Source organism: Ciconia boyciana, chromosome 18 (assembly GCF_034638445.1).
Source record: "Ciconia boyciana chromosome 18, ASM3463844v1, whole genome shotgun sequence".
Classification (NCBI taxonomy): Eukaryota; Metazoa; Chordata; class Aves; order Ciconiiformes; family Ciconiidae; genus Ciconia; species Ciconia boyciana.
This window is the reverse complement of record NC_132951.1, coordinates 1,124,021-1,142,253: the sequence shown is the minus strand read 5'-3', so window position 1 is coordinate 1,142,253 and position 18,233 is coordinate 1,124,021. Positions and strand designations below refer to the sequence as shown.

The following is an 18,233-nucleotide window of genomic DNA, read 5'->3' as shown; positions in this document are numbered from 1 at the left end:
GACTCAGGGTGTGGACCCCACCGGGGGGCTTGTCCCTGGGCAGGCGCGCTGTGCTTCACACTGGCCCCAACCAGAGAGCCAGCAGGTCTCTCAAGGAAGGCACTTGCCGCCTCCTGAACTGTGATGTCTCGACACTGAGTCACCATGTCCTCACTCAGATGTAACTTGCTACACCGTGTTACATCAGCCCCTTGGCTGCTTGGGATGGGAAACTCCACAGGAAGGTGAAGGCACAGTCCTGAGGAGTTTAGATGCACCCAGATCACCCCTGTGTCATGTAGGTAAGAGGCCTGGCTGCATCTCTGCCATCCGTTGGCTTACATGTCTGCGGATCATGCATACGTGTGATCTACCTGCATATATTTAAAATCACATTTTAAAGCAAAAGTTACAACTACAGTACTCCAAATTAAAAATGAACATTTTGGGTGATCAAAGAGTGACATAAGATGAGAAACTAAAAGGTGTTCACTCACCTTTGGATGGTACCAGATCTGAAATCTAACAAAGCTGATTTCAGGTAATTGTATAAAAAAAGTGGTTACAAATACAGAGAGACATCACTGTGCTCAGGCAGTGTTCTGCGAGGGTAAATGACTTATTTAAAAGTTACCTCTTGTGCCAGCGGGGCCTGGCCCAGCTGCCAGGATTTCTTATGATGATGAAGTAAGACATTGTCAAAAGACTTCGTCGTTAGTCAGCACACATCTGGAAATGCCACTTTGATATTGATACGGTTCTTTCTGTTTTGAAGTATATTTTGCATCCTTTATATCTGTTTGTGGTTCTCATTTTTTAATTGAATTATATCTGCATTGCATTCACATTGATTTGATTTTTTCCTTTTAAAAATCCTGCGGTGTCTGATACAAATTACTGAGCTTAGCCCTTGGAAGAGAGTTATCTCCTAGTATAGCTATGTGTCCTGAGAACTATAAATAATGTAAGCATTTTATTTCTTCTTAGGAAACCTCATGCAGACAAGGCGGGGGACGGGGCAGTTAGGCCCTGGGCTCATTTTCCTCGGCTCTCTAGGGGCAGTGCTGTGGTAAATACAGCCGGTATTCTACGTTACTGTTGGGAGTCCAGCGGGACAGCTGGCTGTAGGGTACCAGATGTAGCAGTTTGCTGGTCTTCTGTGTTTGGCCTTGATGAACATTTTTTTGTTATATTTCAGTTTGCCGTAGTTGGTTCTAAAATGTTATTTGGATATTAAAAATTCAATTACATAAACATTCCCTTTTATCATGGAAGAGAATTCAGGGCAGTAACTGTGTCAGTGAAGAAAAAGGCACATAGACAATATTTTGGAGAGTGAGAGATACGAAGTGTAAACGTTTGGCTTTTGTTTTGAGTTGCCAGTTGGGAAGAGCTTTGCAGATAACTTGGGCATAAAAAGCAAGCAGTGGTGGTGACTCAGGAAGCGTCCCTTTCCCACTGCAGTCACTGTCAAGCCTGGATGCCATCCCCTTCTTCACAGAGTGCCTGGGAACTCATCCATCCTGGGGGGTTCGCAGCGCTGGGTGACACTTGGAGCCTCGGCTGATTGCTGACGTTGTACACGGTGACTAGGCATCCCGCTGTGCAGTACTCACAGACTGCAAGTGGTACTTGTGTGTCTCCAGCTATCTTTTTTTTCCTCCCTGGGGAACAGGCTTCTTAAACCCTCTGTTGGGACAAATTTTCATGTAATAAGTTATGTTCTACTATTTGGTTTTCCCTGGTATTTCTACTGGGCATAATATTTGACTTAAGTGTGTTATGAGGACCAGTCACATGCGTTGGGAGCTGTGGTTTTGGACTCTATCCCCGTCTCTGCAGATCAATCACACTGTGACCTTTGCTTGTTCTTCTGTCAGTCTGAGCCTCTCGTTTTCAATTGTACGCTTGCACCGGGCCCTGTGACATTGCTGAGAATCCCAAAAAGAGGGGCAAAGTGAAAATCATTCTGTGACTGTGTTGCATTAATCGTGGCTTAGGCTGAAGGTACGCCTGTTGCTATTTATGATGAAGCAATTGCTATTATCTAGGCTAGATTGCTCCATACGGAGCTGTGCTTTCGCACTTGGCGTACCCGCCTATTAACAACTTTCGCCGGGCTTTTTGACCCGCCGTAGTGGCCGACGCTTATGGATCTTACCTGTTTGTAAAGCACCCGGAGACGAAACGCACCATATAGAGATGTCCTATAGATAAGTGCCGGCTACCTAAGTCGCCTCTACAACAGGGATTCGTTTCACCTCGCCACGAAGAGCTTGCGCGATGCCCAATTCCCCCCTGGACACAACCCGACCCATCAAAGACCCTCCACCCTCAGCATCGCTCTTCCCTCCAAACTCTCCCCTCAGAGCTGAATGAGGAGGACGGGAGCTCAGCGCTGGGTTTTGGCGGGAAGGGGTGCTCCATCGCCTGAGGGGGAGGCATGGGCCGGGGCCGGGCGGAGCGGGGGCCGACGGCGGAGCGGAGCTCCGCCGTCGGCCCCCGCTCCGCCCGGCCCCGGCCAAGGGACTACATGTCCCAGGAGCGCGGCCGCCGTTACCGCCCGCCGCCTGCGCAGTGCCGCGCCGCGCCGCGCCTGGCTCGGGGCCGCAGCGGGAGCCGGGCGGCGGCGGCGGAGCCGGGGCGCTGGCCGGGTAGGGACGCGCTCGTACACCCCCCCCACCCCCTTCCTCCGCGGCACCGCTTGGCTTCCCCCCCACCCCGCGTTGCTCTGAGGAGGAGGAGGGCTGGGGAGCGGCGGGGAGGGGGAGGAAGGCGAGGCTAGGCCGCCCCGCAGCCCTGCCGCCGGCCCGGGCCTGACAAAACCCTTCGGTTTTTCAGGGAAGCGAGCGGGAAGGCGGGCGGCGCGGCGGGTCAGCGCTCCGGGGGACCGAGCCGTGGTAGGTAGGCTGTATTTATTTCTGTTTAGCTCTGAGGAGGGAGGTTTGCCCGCAGCCATGTGCGGGGGTAGAGGTGCGGGGTCTGCGGGGGGAAGGCTGGCGCTCTGGGAGCAGCGGGAGGGACCGAGCGAAGTTGGCCGTAAGATTTCCTCGAGTGTTTATCTGTACCTTTTTTCCCCGTCAGCCGCCTCCGGCCGGAGCCAGTCCTACCTGCCATGTTAGCGTCTGAGAACCGGTAGTTCTTGAGGTTTGCGGAGGTATTTGAAAAATTGAAGCACTTGGCGGCTGGGGCCCGCTCTGCTCTTGGCCACTGTGGGATTGGGCAACGAGTCGCTCTCGAAGTGGCTCGGCGTGAACGTCGCTACTGTCTCTCCTTTATGGCTTTCAAGTTATGCAGGTTTAAAACTTGTAACTTGACGAGCATTGTAACTTCCCTTTTTTGTTTCTAATAGACCCTTAATGCTGAAGAACTTGACCAAGCGAGTATCTGTCTTTTTTCTTGCAAAGTCATGATACTGTGCTCTGAAGGAAGAGAGCTGTTATGATTAAGCTCTCAAACCGAGCATGTGACACTACACTTACTGATAGGTAGAATGCTATTTTTGTGAACGATGCAGTTGACTTGCAAGTAGAAGCTGCAATTTGAAGATGATGGAGGGGGAAATGGCCCGGACAGTACATGAAATCTGACATACTGCGCTTCTATAAAAGCAGCAGGGTGGTGGTTTTAGGAAACGGACTTCTAAACTGCTGCTGCAGTGGAGGCTTCCAAAATATGTCAGATACTCCACACGAGGGTTTTGGTGTGAGATTTGTCAGGTCCTGGATAATATATTCTGTCCTTAGTAGCAGTTACCCTTCACGGTGGACCACGGATGGGGTGTTTCACGATGAGGAAGGGAGCTAGTCTCGAGAGAAGGGGCTGGGAGCAGGTTGTTTGTGTCAGTTTGAGCGCTTTGAGTTCTGCACTTCTTCTGACTAAAAGTTTATTAGTATGACCCCTTACTTAAGGGGAGCTCCTCTTTCTACCATCACAAGCAACTGCAGTAGATTTTAGTGTGGTTGTATGCTTTTGTTGATTTTATGCAACACAGTAATACCACAATAGATAATTTAGTAGCCAGCTGATCCTATGCATTACTGGTAAGTTCTGTTAAGGGGCATGAGAAATGAGATGCTCCTTGCACATAAATCTTACTGGATAAACAGTATGTTCAATGCTAGCTGCAGAGCAGCCACTGGGCAGAAACAAACTTGAGGTATGAGTTTCTTATTAATATTGATTAGATAGTTGAACTGTAGCAAATTGAAATGCATTTTGCATGTTGTACGCATGTTTCGAGATGGTGGGTATTGTAATGTGAGAGTTCAGCAGGTAGCTCCCAGGTCGTGGTGAACTATCCTACTGAAAAATGGATTTTTTTAGCTCAACTTTGGGAGATAGGCTGTTAGCTTATATGAAGAAACAAGGCTTGTTAGTTATTACTATAAATATTAATGAAGAAAAAGGTACTTCATCTGTGGTGAATTAGCATGGAAGCTACTCAAGCTTGCTTAGGAATTATTTTTCAGTAAGACAGAGTGATTTCAGTTTTGCCTTGCCCTGCCCTGCCTCTTTTAGATCTGCCCAAACTTGCTTTGGAAGTTGAGTCTTGCGTAGCGAGGCTCAGGAGGAGCAAATAACCCTGAGCAGGAAACACCGGAGGAGGAAGAAGAATCTGGTGTACTAGCAGTACTTACTACTTTGCTTAATCTCTTTTCTGTCAACTGAATTGCAGAAATATTCAACAGAGATGTCGCTTGTTTCTGTCTGCCACAGTACAAAACCACGTACTTTGTAAGTTGGAGTTCAGTACCTAAAGACTAAATGCAGTGTTTCCCAGGACTTTTAAACGTAGGGAGCAATCTATGTCCTGCGTTCATCAAAGGCATAGATTGTCTTGGGTTCTGAACAAACTTATGTCATGCTGATAGCGGGGCAAGACATCTTAGATGCTGTCAGGTCATGCAATCTTTGTTGTTGATATGGTGGAGCATCATGAAGTGAAAATGTTTGAATTGCTGTGCCAAGCTTCTTTCACCACGTCACAGCTTTTAGTAGGTTACTAAGCAGTCTTGAAATAACTGACAAAAATTTGAAATATTTTCATATCAAAATGAAATTGCCAGGATTGAAAAATAACTTGCATGTAGCAGGAGCTATTTAATATCTGTTGTTTCTTCAGCCACAGCAGACTGTTGGATATCTAAATTTCCTAAACTGTCTTCTTTATACAATTATGTACAGACATCTGTTATTTCAAGTATGGTGGATGATAGTCATAAACCAGGTGATGGATAATTATGGGCACCTTTTTGTTTACGAGACACTGATAAGGTAATCTGACAAACAGGGTGCTGGAATTAGTACCAGCTGAAGCTGCTGGTGCTTGCTCTGCTCTAAGGCTGCCTTCTGTGGTGTGTTACCAAATATGTAACTGTGGCTAATTGCTTCTAAAGCTCTTGTCCCGAATGCTGGTGTGGAGTGAGTTGTGTAGCCGGGGAAGGTCAGAGAACGCTACTGTTTGTCTTTTCATAATGATCATAAAGGGAAGAGGTTTTTGGAGGGGAGCAGCGTGTGTCACATAGGTGCGTTAGTGGTACAGTAATTTCTTCTTTCAAGACAGGCTGTGTTAATAATAGCAGTATCTGAAGAGAGTAATAGCCTGTGCATCTTGCTCAACTAGGTTTTTTGGGGTTTCTTTACGATGTTGCAAGTTTTCTTTAGAGCCCCTCTGAAGCCTGCTGAAGTATTCTGTGTATTAAACTACTTGCTTTACATCTCTAGTGTTCTCAAATGTCTGCCAGAAACTTAAGGTGAAGACAAAGTTGTTTGTACTGTTGCTTGCTATACTTGTGTGACTTCAGAATAATTAATTTTTAAAAACTGGTAAATGGGAGCGAATGAGACATTCCTCTTCATAGAGGTGTATTTTAATAGCAATCACTAGCAGTCAAATTAGTTAAATTTTTGTGGACCATTATAAAGACTGGGAAGCTGCTGATCCCTTTTTCTTGTACGTAGGGTAAAAACTGCTGTCGTGCAGTTGACTTCCTGGAGATCCACAGGAAAATCCTGTGGATTTTCATAGTTCTTGACAAAGCAGTGGGACTTATTAACCTGCTGTGGTTCGGTTCCAGATCGGTTCTCCTCGTGCTTTCATTATTTCTGGTGTTCTACAGTGGAGACAGATAAGATAGACACATGGGTAGTGGCCAGTTGATAGGATATTGTCAAGTGGTCTTGGAACCAGTATATTTACAAGTGCAGATGCAGGTAATGGTAGTCTTTGGAGCCTTATTTTGTTTTGGTCCTGAAGTTCATAGGGATGATCAGTTTAAAAGAGAAAAAATGCACAGCAGTGTGCAACTTCTCACAGTTACTCAGTGCTTCGGTGTCTCTGTTTAATGGCCGTGATGCTGTGTCACGAGGAGATGCCCAAATCGTTTGTATGTTAGGTGGTAGCTTCACTTTCTGAGTATGTGCGAGGCCCATGGTTTTTTTTGTTTTTTTTTTTCAGGTGGCATCACAAATGGTACAGTATTTTTTTGCAGTAGTCTGACCTTTTCTACTGTTTTGTTGCTCTTTTTGTTTGCTGGACAGGTGGATTATATGTATGTGTATTAGGACTCTGCACTGTGTGGGAGTGTTATTTGCTTTTTGAGTATTAACTGATTTTTGGTTTTGATTGTCCATAGCTCCAGAAGAGGTTACCAGCAATTTAACTGCTATTTTGATAATCATAACTCACCAGAAAAAGTATATTGTTTCCAGGCCACCTTTGTCTCTCTTGCTGACTGGGCTTTTGGAGTTAGCTCCCACCTGTGGGCCAGGGGAGAAAAGAACAGTCTTTCCTCAGAGGCTGAAGGCTGTCAGAGTGCTTAGCCTATCCTTAATGCTGAAAACTTCTTCTCTAGTAAAAGAAAAAAAAAAGACACTGAGTGAAACAGTGAGAGAAATAACTTTATTTGTAAGTATATGAGACCCCTCAGAAGCCGTTTAATCGGCTTGTCTGCTGTTGAATGTGTTTATAACGAGTGACACAAAAATAGAAGCTTGTTTTGAAATCTGGCAAGGCAGAGGCATAGGAATGCAGGCGAAGTCAACAGGCTCTGTTCGTAGGGGGTACCTCACGTGGGTCCCCTATTGCTTCCCAAAACTTGCTTTCAAGCAGGAGAACCACTTGGACTAACTTTCTGTCCAGAAGGGTGGAGCCTGTGGGTGGGCACCTTAAAATGGAAAACATCAACTAAAACTGTTAAGGTTTAATAAACTATGAGCAACTCTTAAGTACAGCCTTACAGCAGAAAGCATCTGAAAAGGCAGAAGGTAGTTCTGCAGATCTCGTGTATATTTTCATGGATGGAACTTATTTTTCCTGGCCAGTATCAATAGCTCATAGCCTAATAACTAGTTGCTACTGTGTTTTCAGGCAGTATGAAGTTTAACACTTTTTTTGGTTTTTTTGGTGAGCCCTAAAATTCTGGGACTAGAAATAAATTTATTGCAATAAGTCGTTACTTGTTTCTCAGAGAACTTTGGCAGTAATGTCAGTATTTCTTTTTCTAATAATTTCTCTGAGACTGTCCTGGTTAAAAACATCTAAATTATTGTGTCCTTGAAGTTCCTTGCTTAATCTCATCTTTGGATGCATGAGTTGTAACCACTAGTTAGGGTTGCTGATTTTTTTTGTTTGGGTTTTTTGTGGTTTTTGGGTTTGTTTTTGTTTGAGAGAGAGCTTTATGTACATAGGTGTCTGTATTTGCTAGCAATGACTTTTAAACCATCAGGTGTAATAAGATTGCAATTTTTTATGCATAAAGGCTTGTGACAGCATCTCTTTTTGTCTCTGCTAGGGTTTTGGTTGTGAGGTTAAAACTGTAGATGGAAGAACTTAATTACACACGCAAAGTGCGGCGATGGTTGTCCATGCACCTGGTTATCAGGCTTTCTCCACACACTGAAAAAAAACCCCAACAACTGTAAAACCTGTGCCTAATTAGGGAGCTAATCTGTATTCTTCAGAGAGGATCATCTCCTGCTATGCTGAGCAGTGAACCACAGATCTTTAAAACACTAAAAGGGGAGAGCATTAGGCCAGCGCGTGGTACGTTATTTGCAGTTTCTCAAGCATGGACTAAATGGTCTTGTGAAGCAAGGCTCCCCTAGAGTCACTACAGGTTGCAGGAAGTAACTTTTTCATTTAACTGTAGCGTCGGCTTTGAAGGGTTCATCGCCAGATCCCTTGACAGCTCTGACATATATGCATTACTGATATATCTGACAGATAGCTGTTACAGATTATATCTGGATCAAACACTTTTTCTTCCCAAATTAGCTAGTATGGCTGTTAGTTCTGGTGAGGAAGAAGACATAAAGCAGTTAATCATTAATTCCATGGAAACATAATCTGATGTGCATGATTCTACCCCTTCAGCATTAATGCAACTGATATTTTTTTCTTCCATAGAGTTAATTTTTAGATGGATTAGCTCCTTGAACTTGTTTTGAATGGTGTGGTACTCTGTTTATCTAACTGTTAACCTGTAACTAAGATGTTTTCTAATTATTAAGTTAGAGCTGATGTTACATTGAGACATAACAGTAGTTTGTGTAGATTTTTGTCCCTGATCTGCTATGAAAGCCCACACATTTCAAGCCTATTGTTTCAGTTTTTCTCTCTTTAAAACAACATTTTTTGGATCGTGGCCTAAAGAAATATTCTTCTGAATTGAAATATTTGAGGAATTTTTTTTGAATGAATTCTACTGTTGAGCAGAGTCTCCAGACTTATTTCCAACTTCTGCCTTATCTGGGTATTGATACTCCTTGATTATTATTTTTTTTAATTAGTAATATTATTTTTATTTAAAATTTTTTAGCAGAAAAGACCAATATTGGGAGCTTGGTGCTTCTCATGCATAGATGAGAGAGGGCATTTGTTTCGACAGGCCAGAGATAACCACACCCAAGTGCTTGGATAGTGCTGCATTACGTGGGCATGCTTTAGGACAAAGTAGTAAGCGCAGAAATCTTTTTGCCTGTTCACCAGACAGTGAGTCGGAATGGGACTCCTCTTCATTTCCCTGAGCTTGCATCACCTCAACTGTGGTAATGGCCACATCTCTCCAAGTAATGGCCAGTTCCTTACCTCATGTATTGGAGGTGTGGTGCAGGAGTTTTGTAGTGCTATACTGTATTACTGTTTCAGTGCATGAGCGTGAGTTGAAAATATAATTCGCTACTATGCAAGTGTCCCTGATGTGCTGACATAACAAGGGGTTAATGAAATTGGCAATTACGAAACCTTGCATTAAGAAAGAGTGTCTCAGTCATTAAGTGGTGGGCTGTGGGTTTGAGAGAACATATTCATATGCTAACATGGTGGAAGGGGCACAGCAGTATTTACTGCTAAGTGTAAGCTTATGACCTGCTTATCACTTCGTAGGGGCTGACAGCACTTGTTCCCTAACTGTTGGAATTCACCTGTTTCATTTTCTTTCTTTCAGTGAGTACTGTGTAACCCGCTTGCTGCCCAAGATGGTGAAGCTGGATATACACACGCTGGCTCATCACCTCAAGCAGGAACGACTGTATGTAAACTCAGAAAAGCAACTTATTCAAAGGCTCAATGCAGATGTATTGAAGACAGCTGAAAAGCTGTACCGCACAGCATGGATTTCCAAGCAGCAAAGGATTAACTTGGACAGACTGATCATAACAAGGTGACTTGGGGGGTGGGGGTGGTCCTGGGGAGAACAAGCTCCTAAACTTCTGTGAATTGCAGCAAATCCATCAGAGTTTTCACACTTAGTCTCTGGAGACCCTTGCTGTACTAATCATAAAAATAGTAAAGCTTTAAAACAAATCTCAACTAGGGAATCTGACTCAGTCTGAGATTGACCGTGTGGCATCTTTTATGATGTTTGTTTGCCTAAGAGTTACTTAAACTGTTTCAATGTTTTTCTTTAAAGTGCTGAAGCTTCTCCTGCTGAATGTTGCCAGCATGCTAAAGTCTTGGAGGACACGCAGTTTGTGGATGGATATAAGCAGTTGGGATTTCAGGAGGCTGCTTATGGAGAATTCCTAAACAGATTGAGAGAGAACCCTAGGCTTATTGCATCCTGTCTGGTTGCTGGAGAGAAGCTCAACCAGGACAACACTCAGAGTGTCATTCACACAGTCTTTACCTCCATTTATGGCAATTGCATCATGCAGGAGGATGAGAGCTACCTCCTACAGGTCCTCCGTTATTTGATTGAATTTGAACTCAAGGAAAGCGACAACCCTAGGCGGCTGTTGAGACGAGGCACCTGTGCATTCAGCATCTTATTCAAACTCTTCTCTGAAGGACTCTTTTCTGCAAAACTTTTTCTTACTGCAACTTTACACGAGCCAATCATGCAGCTTCTGGTTGAAGATGAAGACCACCTGGAAACTGATCCAAACAAGTTAATTGAGAGATTCTCCCCAGTACAACAGGAAAAGTTATTTGGAGAGAAAGGCACAGAGAAGTTCAAGCAAAGAGTCCAAGAGATGGTTGACTCCAATGAGGCCAAGCTGGTGACCTTGGTGAACAAATTCATTGGCTATCTCAAACAAAATACTTACTGTTTTCCTCACAGCTTGAGATGGATTGTGTCACAAATGTACAAAACGCTCTCGTGCGTAGACAGACTGGAGGTTGGGGAGGTCAGAGCAATGTGCACAGATCTTCTTCTAGCGTGTTTCATCTGTCCTGCAATTGTTAACCCAGAACAGTATGGGATAATTTCTGATGCTCCTATAAATGAGGTGGCAAGATTTAATCTGATGCAGGTATGATTAACTTTAAAGTAGTCTTTAAAAAAAAAAAAAGTATGAGAAATGTTCTTGGGCTTTTTCTTTTTTTTCCCACTAGAACTGGTGTTACTACGGTAAAGGTACTGTCCCTCCTACCTGTAAGAAGAATGCTAACAAAATATTTGTGTTATCATTGCTGAAAAGGTGTGCTTTAAAGTTTATCTGTGTGCTTAAAATACTGACTTGAAAAATTGATAGCATGTGTTCCTTTATCTCTTAGAAGAGTTGCAAATGTACTTGATAAATGCTATTATAAGGAATGGGAGCTAAAGTGTAAAAGTGCCTATAAGATGAATTCTGGAATGCGTGTAAACGGATGTTGTGCTGTTCTTGCTAATGTTAAATACTATGCCAGGTATTGCACAAAATAATGAAAATATTCTGCTGAGAAAACCTTCTTGTCTGGTGGTAATGACCACTGTTTCTGCTGGGTAGCTGTCTACTGTTTTATTAGACCTTAGAGTATTCCCCAGCCCTCATGACAAATTTTTGTCTTTGTGCAAATACTTGGGCAATTTAATGATAGTACGTAGAGATGTAGTCCGAGGGTATTAAGCAACACTTGTCTGACTGAGGATATTGCCCACACAACTAACAAAACCTACTTTTTAATGTTGTCTATAAACTGGACAGCGAGTGATTCTCACAGTGTAATCATTCTAGTGAGTTTTACTCACTTGGCCTTGCCAGTGTTTTTGTAAAATACATTAGCAATCCTCTCCTTGTGTCACTGCTTGCGTGTTGTAGCAGAGCTTGCAGTTGGTGACTCTTTAAAATGGAGAGTTGTTTTGCAATTGGAGATTAATAAGGAATATATGCTCTGAAACAAGGGTTAGCCCTCTTGCCCCCCCCCCCCCCCAGCATATTCTTAGTAAAAAATATACAGCCTTTTAAAATCTCTAGGTTTAAGATGACCTAGATTCAACTCTCAGTTCTGACGTGTTGTAAAAACAAAACATGCTTTGTTCCTGGGAAGGGGAGAAGTATGGATGCTCATAGCATGCTGTGTGCGCAGATTTTCTTGTTAAATGCAATGACTGCTTTTTTCTAAAGCTTCTTGCACTTTTTTCTGCCCTGAAAGCAAGCACAAGACTCTGTCCACTCAATCAGAAGTATTTCTTGGAGTATTAAATGGAAAAAAAATTTAGAATGGTGGAGTTTTCTTTGCTATTTTTATAATAGGGTCCATCATTATGTTGTTTTGAAGTGCCTGTTCTTTATACTTCTTTTTCATTTCAGGTTGGGAGACTTCTGCAGCAATTGGCAATGACAGGTTCTGAAGAGGGAGATCCACGTATGAAGAGCAACCTTGCTAAATTTGACAAAGTAAGAATCCTGACTAAAAAAAGCTAAGACTCATGTGTATACTTCATCCTTCTGAAGTCTCTTTTTTCAGACATTGCAAAGGACTTACTAAGTGGTTAACTTCCAAGTTACATGTACTGAAAAGCAGATTAAATCCTGCACAAGGCTGGGAACAAAATCTTGAGTACTAGAATTAAGGGTCAGGGATTCTTGCTTCTAATCTGACGTAATACTTCTTAAAAGAAAATACAAAAAAGAAATAAAAGCAAGTTACCTTTTAAACTGAAATGCTGAATTACTGTCTGTGTTTTTTCTACTGAACCTAAAGGAAACACTTTGATCTGAAGACAACTTTTGTATGAAGTCTGGTTTAACACCAAGTAATTTGTTAGTGCAAGTAACTTCTGTTTCTTTTTTGTGTCATTTTGCTTTTTTTGTTCAGTTTTTCCTTTGTTAGTATGAATCATCCATAGCAATACCAAATTAGCTTAATCAGAGGAACAGTGAAGCTAATGATCTTTGATGTATTGTCATATGTTTAAAAAACTGTTGATTTGCTTGTGTAACTTCCAGGTTTTTGCTAATTATAATTGTTACACATTCATCATGCCAAGTTACACATTTATTATACAAGTAATATTCAATCAGATTAGAAAGTGATAGTGTGTGTTGCTTCCTTGTTTCACTTTTAGTCTATGCTCAGCAGATTTTTCAGGAAGGAGCAGTTTAATTGCCATAAAACAGTTTAATTTTTTTAAAAAATTATAAGACACTTAAGTAAGTAGCACTTTTGAATGCAGAAAAGGAATGAAGGAAATGCTAAAACTAACTTCATGCCTTCCTTGCTTGCTCTTCAGTGATTTTAATGATACGTGGTATTTTATCCTAAGATTTTAAAAGTAGGAAGCAAAACTTATATCGTTATGTAAACTACTTAACTCTTGTCATAACTTACGTTCTTTCCAAACTCTAGTAAATGGTCTCTCATTTAAAAACTATTTCTTCTCTTTGCAGAGCTGTGTGGCTGCTTTCCTGGATGTAGTTATTGATGGGCGTGCAGTTGAAACTCCTCCAATGTCTTCTGTTAACCTTCTGGAGGGGTTGAGTAGAACAGTGGTTTACATGACATACAGCCAGCTAACTACTCTGGTAATATCTGAAGTTCTTAAAAAGAAGTAGTATAAACTTGCCCCCACGTGTTTACAGATGGGATGAACAAGGCTGATAATTTACGCTGCAATTCTTACCAACACTAATTCTAAATTTTTAGGTTGGCTTTATGCGGAACGTAATGTCAAGCGATCAACTCAAGGAAGATCGGATGGCTTTGGAAAACTTGCTGGCAAACTTACCCCAGAACAAACCAGGGAAAAGCAGCAGCCTTGAAATGACTCCATATAATACCCCACAACTTTCTCCTGCAACTACTCCAGCTAACAAAAAAAATCGATTACCCATAGGTAAGGAGAGCAAGCAGACTTCTTGCACCATTTCTGATACCTTGATACATTTTCTGTGCCATTTTTTCAGTCATCTCTTGGGGTTACTCTTCGACTACACCTTCAGCTCCTACTTTTTCTGTGTAGATGGTGAAGAATTTTCTTTTGCATAGAAAGCCAGGCAACTTCCTTACTTTCTGATGCGAGTATGGTGAGCTTCATCACCCTGGATTGAACTTGAGAAAAACGCTGGAGTGGTTGGTAGTCGTGCTAGTGCAATGATATTAAAGGGAAAGTTTGAAGATGGGAAGCAGATCTAGGAGGGAAGATTGCTTAGAAAAGTGGTAAGATGGAAGCAATGACATTTAGGTAGTGGGATAGAATAAGTTTAAAATTTTTGTGTCTCAGAAGAGAGCAAATGTGGAGGAGGATGAAAAAGCAAGAGGAGAACTTTTAGAGTATGTGCTGAGAAGAGAAGCTTTCTTCTTTCTCCATTATTTGCCCGGTCTGATTCCAATTGTTAGTATATTGTAATGCAATTTTATGTTTGTTGGGGTTTTGTCCTCTTTTTGAGTAGGATTTCTAGGTCTTGAACTCTTCCATTTCAATAATATTTTCTCTTAAAATAGGAAGTGTGGTACTCTTCTTTAGTGTATATTTCCATGAATATGACCACATGGGATATTTTTGTTTGTTTGAGAGATTTGGTATTAGTGTGTAACAGGATGAAAATATGTAGAGCCCGATAAGTGGCAAAAAAACCACAAAACCAACCCCAAAACAAACCTATCCCATGTTGTTGCAACTCTACTTCAGAATGGTTCTGGTCTTATGCCTATAAAGTAGTGGCACAACAGCATTTATTTTATGGTTTAAAATAGTTTTTGCTCAAAGTTTTTATTTCTTTTGTTTCATTTTAATGCTTTCGAAATCCAGGACAGCAATTGGCAGCCATTACTGCCTGGGATACTTCTGCTACCAATCTTTCAGCTCATATAACTCTAGTAACCCCTTTTGGTGGGTAATGCCCTCTTTCCATTCTTTTCTGTGAAACTTTTACTTATAACACATGACTTAAGCATGCCTCTGGTTTACTTTGGCAATCAGTTGCTTTTTCAGATTTCTTCATTGATTTCTATATCAAACTCATTTCGTAGGTACATGTAATTTTTAAAAGCACCGTGTGTGCCTTTGTGTGATAATCAAAATCTGGCTATGGCTTCCGCACGCTTGCCTTGTTTTCTCTGGATCAAATAAAGAAATAACTGGTGTCATCCTGCCATACTTAGAAATCTTAATTCCACGTGGGCATTTTTCCTTCCACAGTGCCAAACGTGGGAATATGAGGCTACTTGAAAAGACTAATAAAGAGTCACAAAATCATCAAAGTAAACCACCTGATGTTGAATTGCGTGTCTGCGTTTGAGACACCTGTTAGAATAAGATTTCCCTGCTTTTTAGGAGAAAAAAACTTCTAAATAAATTAATTAAACAGAGTTATAAATCACAGGAACCTAGGCCTTTTTTTGTTGGTAACAAACTTCTTCATTTTTCTCAATTAATTTATTAAGGGTCTTTTTGTGATTGGAATATGCTGAATTTGTGTAGGTGAACAGGACACAGTATACCTTGTTTCTCTAAACTTTTATGTTGAAAGTTTGCTTTTTCACAGTGCAGTACTCAAATTTAAACACTAGTTCCATCTCTCAAAGTCTAATATGACTTTTCATTTTGTAAGTTTATTTAGTATGTGCATTATTAATTCAAAACATTGCCGTTCTGTATTTCCATTGTATTGTCTTTTTTTCCTCCTTAAACAAGGAAAAGCTTTCTAATGTTCGTATTTCACAATATTTTCTTAGCAACTCGTAGCAGAAGTAGATCAAATATTCTTATGGATCAGCACGGAGATCATGAAGGATCCTCCCAGGAGACTATCCCCGAAGTTCAGCCGGAAGAAGTGCTGGTGATTTCTTTGGGGACAGGTCCACAGATTACTCCAGGAATGATGTCAGAAAATGAGGTATGCGAAAACTATCACATCTCATCTCAGATGTTTTGAAAAGTACAGCCTCTGTGTTCTCTAATAGCAGAACAGTGAAGTTGTGACACTAAGTTCGGGTAATAAATCCAGATTGGGAATTAAAATCCTTACTTAATTTTACTGAACTTGGGGGTTGTAGCTTTCAAATTTCTCTTTGTTAGATTTTTTTTTTTTCCCCCCTCACTTAGTATATCTGCAAGGTGTGAAAAGCAGTATACTAACACAGGAAAAATGAACCTGGCAGATTTATGAAGAGGCTTTGTCATCTAGCATGCTTAAGAGCAAACTTGGGATATTGTTTCTGAGCCTGAAGAAAGTGATTCAATTATCTCTCTGTATGCTCTATCCTTTGGATCAAGTGGCACAGGTGAATGACAGAACTGGAACACTGATCCCGACGTTTTTGGCAGCTCAGACTTGAAACGCACAGGCCCAGCTTCTTGTGAGGGTGGAGCTGTGGTCGTGTTGCCATGAATGCCTTCAGACTATGTGTCCTAGGGTAAGGCTGGTTTTACAGCCTCTTCTTTCACCAGCTGTAGCACAGCTTCTGCTTTCATCTTTGCTGCCTTGCCTGGTAGTTTGGATTATCTCCTTTTGCAACCTCATGACGATCAGTTTCCAGATTATATTAGTCTGCTAGGGTGATGAGGGAGCTGGTGGCTCCGTTATTATCAGGGCTTGCCTTACGTTCACATCTTGGTTACCTTACATTCTCTCCAGGCTCTGACTTTGGAGACAGCTGTCTTTTTTTCAAATGGAATGTTAGAAATTTGACTGTGCCATTAGCATCTAGGGAAAAAAAGGCAAAAAATGTGTGCAATGTTTTGTTTACTATTTAATTATCCAAAAGATATGTTATTTTAAGGAAATCTTGTTTCTTTTCCCCACTCTCCAGGTCTTAAATATGCAGCTTGCAGATGGCGGGCAAGGAGATGTCCCCGTTGATGAAAACAAACTCCATGGTAAACCTGATAAAACCTTGCGCTTTTCCCTCTGCAGTGATAATCTGGAAGGAATATCTGAAGGTGAAGGGCTACTTAAGTCTTGAAGAAGTTTTGTCCCTTTTTTTTTTTTCCCCTTAACTATAAGAGGAACTTCTGTTAAATACAGCATGTCATCTTTGCCATTTTGAAGACTGTGCTATCTTCCCTGACAGCCTGTCGTTTCTCTTAGCCATTCAAAGAAAAAAGTCTGGAGCTAAATTTTGACCTGCAAAGGCATAACTGAGTCTGAGAATTAGGAAGAAAAAAAACTCACTGTATTTAGGAAGAGAAAACAGAGGCATTTTTATTTTTTTGAAACTTAAGTGCAGTACTAATTATTAAGATAATCTAACTTAGCTCTAAACTTAGACTTCTCAGACTTCTTTTTCATCGTGTTTTAATAAGCTATTACATATCTCAGAATAGTTTCTGCACTCTGGACCATTCCTTTATATGAACCTCAGACACAACAAAGCACAGGTTTATTTGTGGTATTGAAGAGGTTTGTGCAGATCACTCAGCATGCATTATTTTGCGTAACTTCCATAATTTAGTTTTTGCACTCTCTCTCTCCTCAAAATAAGAAAACAAATTCATGGACAAGTAAACAAATTAATGGCAAAGACTTTATTAACTTTTTAGTTAAGTACGGTAATGGTGAGATTCCAGCTGTTTCTGGTAATGTATTTGTAGATTATTATAATTAGTATAGTACTCTAAACATGGGAAGTACAAATCACAATGCGGGTTAAGTATCTGTAGAATAGGGATCAAGAGTAGAGCAAATGTACATTTAGTTCATCAGTTCAGTGTTCTGTGTTGGAACTGCTACTTCATTTGTTTTCATCTTTCTAATTAATTGTATCCCAGATTGTTAATGCTGTATATTTAGGAACTGTTATTCACATTAGATTTACAGTAAAATCTGTTTTCACAGGTCCTTCAAATCGCTCCAACTCTGTGTCATCTTTGGATTTAGAAGGGGAGTCTGTGTCAGAGCTTGGCGCGGGTCCCTCTGGGAGCAATGGCGTTGAAGCTCTGCAGCTGTTAGAGCATGAACAAGGCAGGTGCAAATTCTCAAATACAAGCGCCTGAGGTGCTGTAGATGGTAAAGCCAAAGTTCTGTGGAAAAAGGTTGGAAAATTGACTAGTTCAGGAGAAAATAAGTGAAAGTTTTCCCTGTGCAATCACTCTTGCATTTATTTATGGGTTTGGTTTTTTTTTTCCCCTAGAAATATTTCTTGTATTCCATTGTTAGGAAAAGGAAATTGCATGGGATTTTGAGGCTTAAGTCCTTTATAGGAAACTGCTTGTAAAGTTTTGCTTGATACCAAGTTTTTCCCTTCAGGGAATAGGGTGATCTGGATAGCTTCCTGTTTAATATATATTTGTCAAACACTGGAACAGGTTGCCGAAAGAGATTGTGGTGTCTCCAGCCTTGGAGATATTCAGAACATGACTGGACCTGACCATGAGCAACCTGCTGTAATTGACCCTGTTTTGAGCAGGGGGTTTGGACTTGAATGATCTCTGGAGATCCCTTCCAGCCTCAGCTTTTCTGTGATGAGTTGTTCTTACAGGAATTGCATCAGTTTCTTGATAGTGTGCTAAATTTTATTCATTTTGTCTATCAATTTGGTTGATAGGTAACCATATGTAGTTTAAGATTTTTCTTCTTATGTCTCAAATGTGCTTAAAAAC

General features: G+C 41.3%; 1 protein-coding gene across 6 annotated transcripts in view; it reads left to right on the top strand.

The window, feature by feature from the left end:
• The first annotated feature begins 261 nt into the window (after window positions 1-261).
• GAPVD1 (GTPase activating protein and VPS9 domains 1) overlaps window positions 262-18,233 on the top strand; it is a 34,342-nt gene continuing 16,370 nt past the window's right edge. The window contains exons 1-11 of one of the 6 annotated variants that reach the window (XM_072883431.1): window positions 2,576-2,633; window positions 2,821-2,879; window positions 3,064-3,136; window positions 9,429-9,644; window positions 9,894-10,737; window positions 12,001-12,087; window positions 13,081-13,215; window positions 13,337-13,526; window positions 15,368-15,528; window positions 16,445-16,574; window positions 17,470-17,595. In XM_072883431.1, coding sequence (XP_072739532.1) covers window positions 9,460-9,644; window positions 9,894-10,737; window positions 12,001-12,087; window positions 13,081-13,215; window positions 13,337-13,526; window positions 15,368-15,528; window positions 16,445-16,574; window positions 17,470-17,595 — 1,858 coding nt within the window. In that variant the 5' untranslated portion in view covers window positions 2,576-2,633; window positions 2,821-2,879; window positions 3,064-3,136; window positions 9,429-9,459. Of the gene's footprint in view, window positions 282-2,500; window positions 2,634-2,820; window positions 2,884-3,063; window positions 3,137-9,428; window positions 9,645-9,893; window positions 10,738-12,000; window positions 12,088-13,080; window positions 13,216-13,336; window positions 13,527-15,367; window positions 15,529-16,444; window positions 16,575-17,469; window positions 17,596-18,233 lie in introns of those variants that run through there. The other 5 variants (XM_072883436.1, XM_072883435.1, XM_072883430.1 and 2 more) reach the window with 5 other exon arrangements.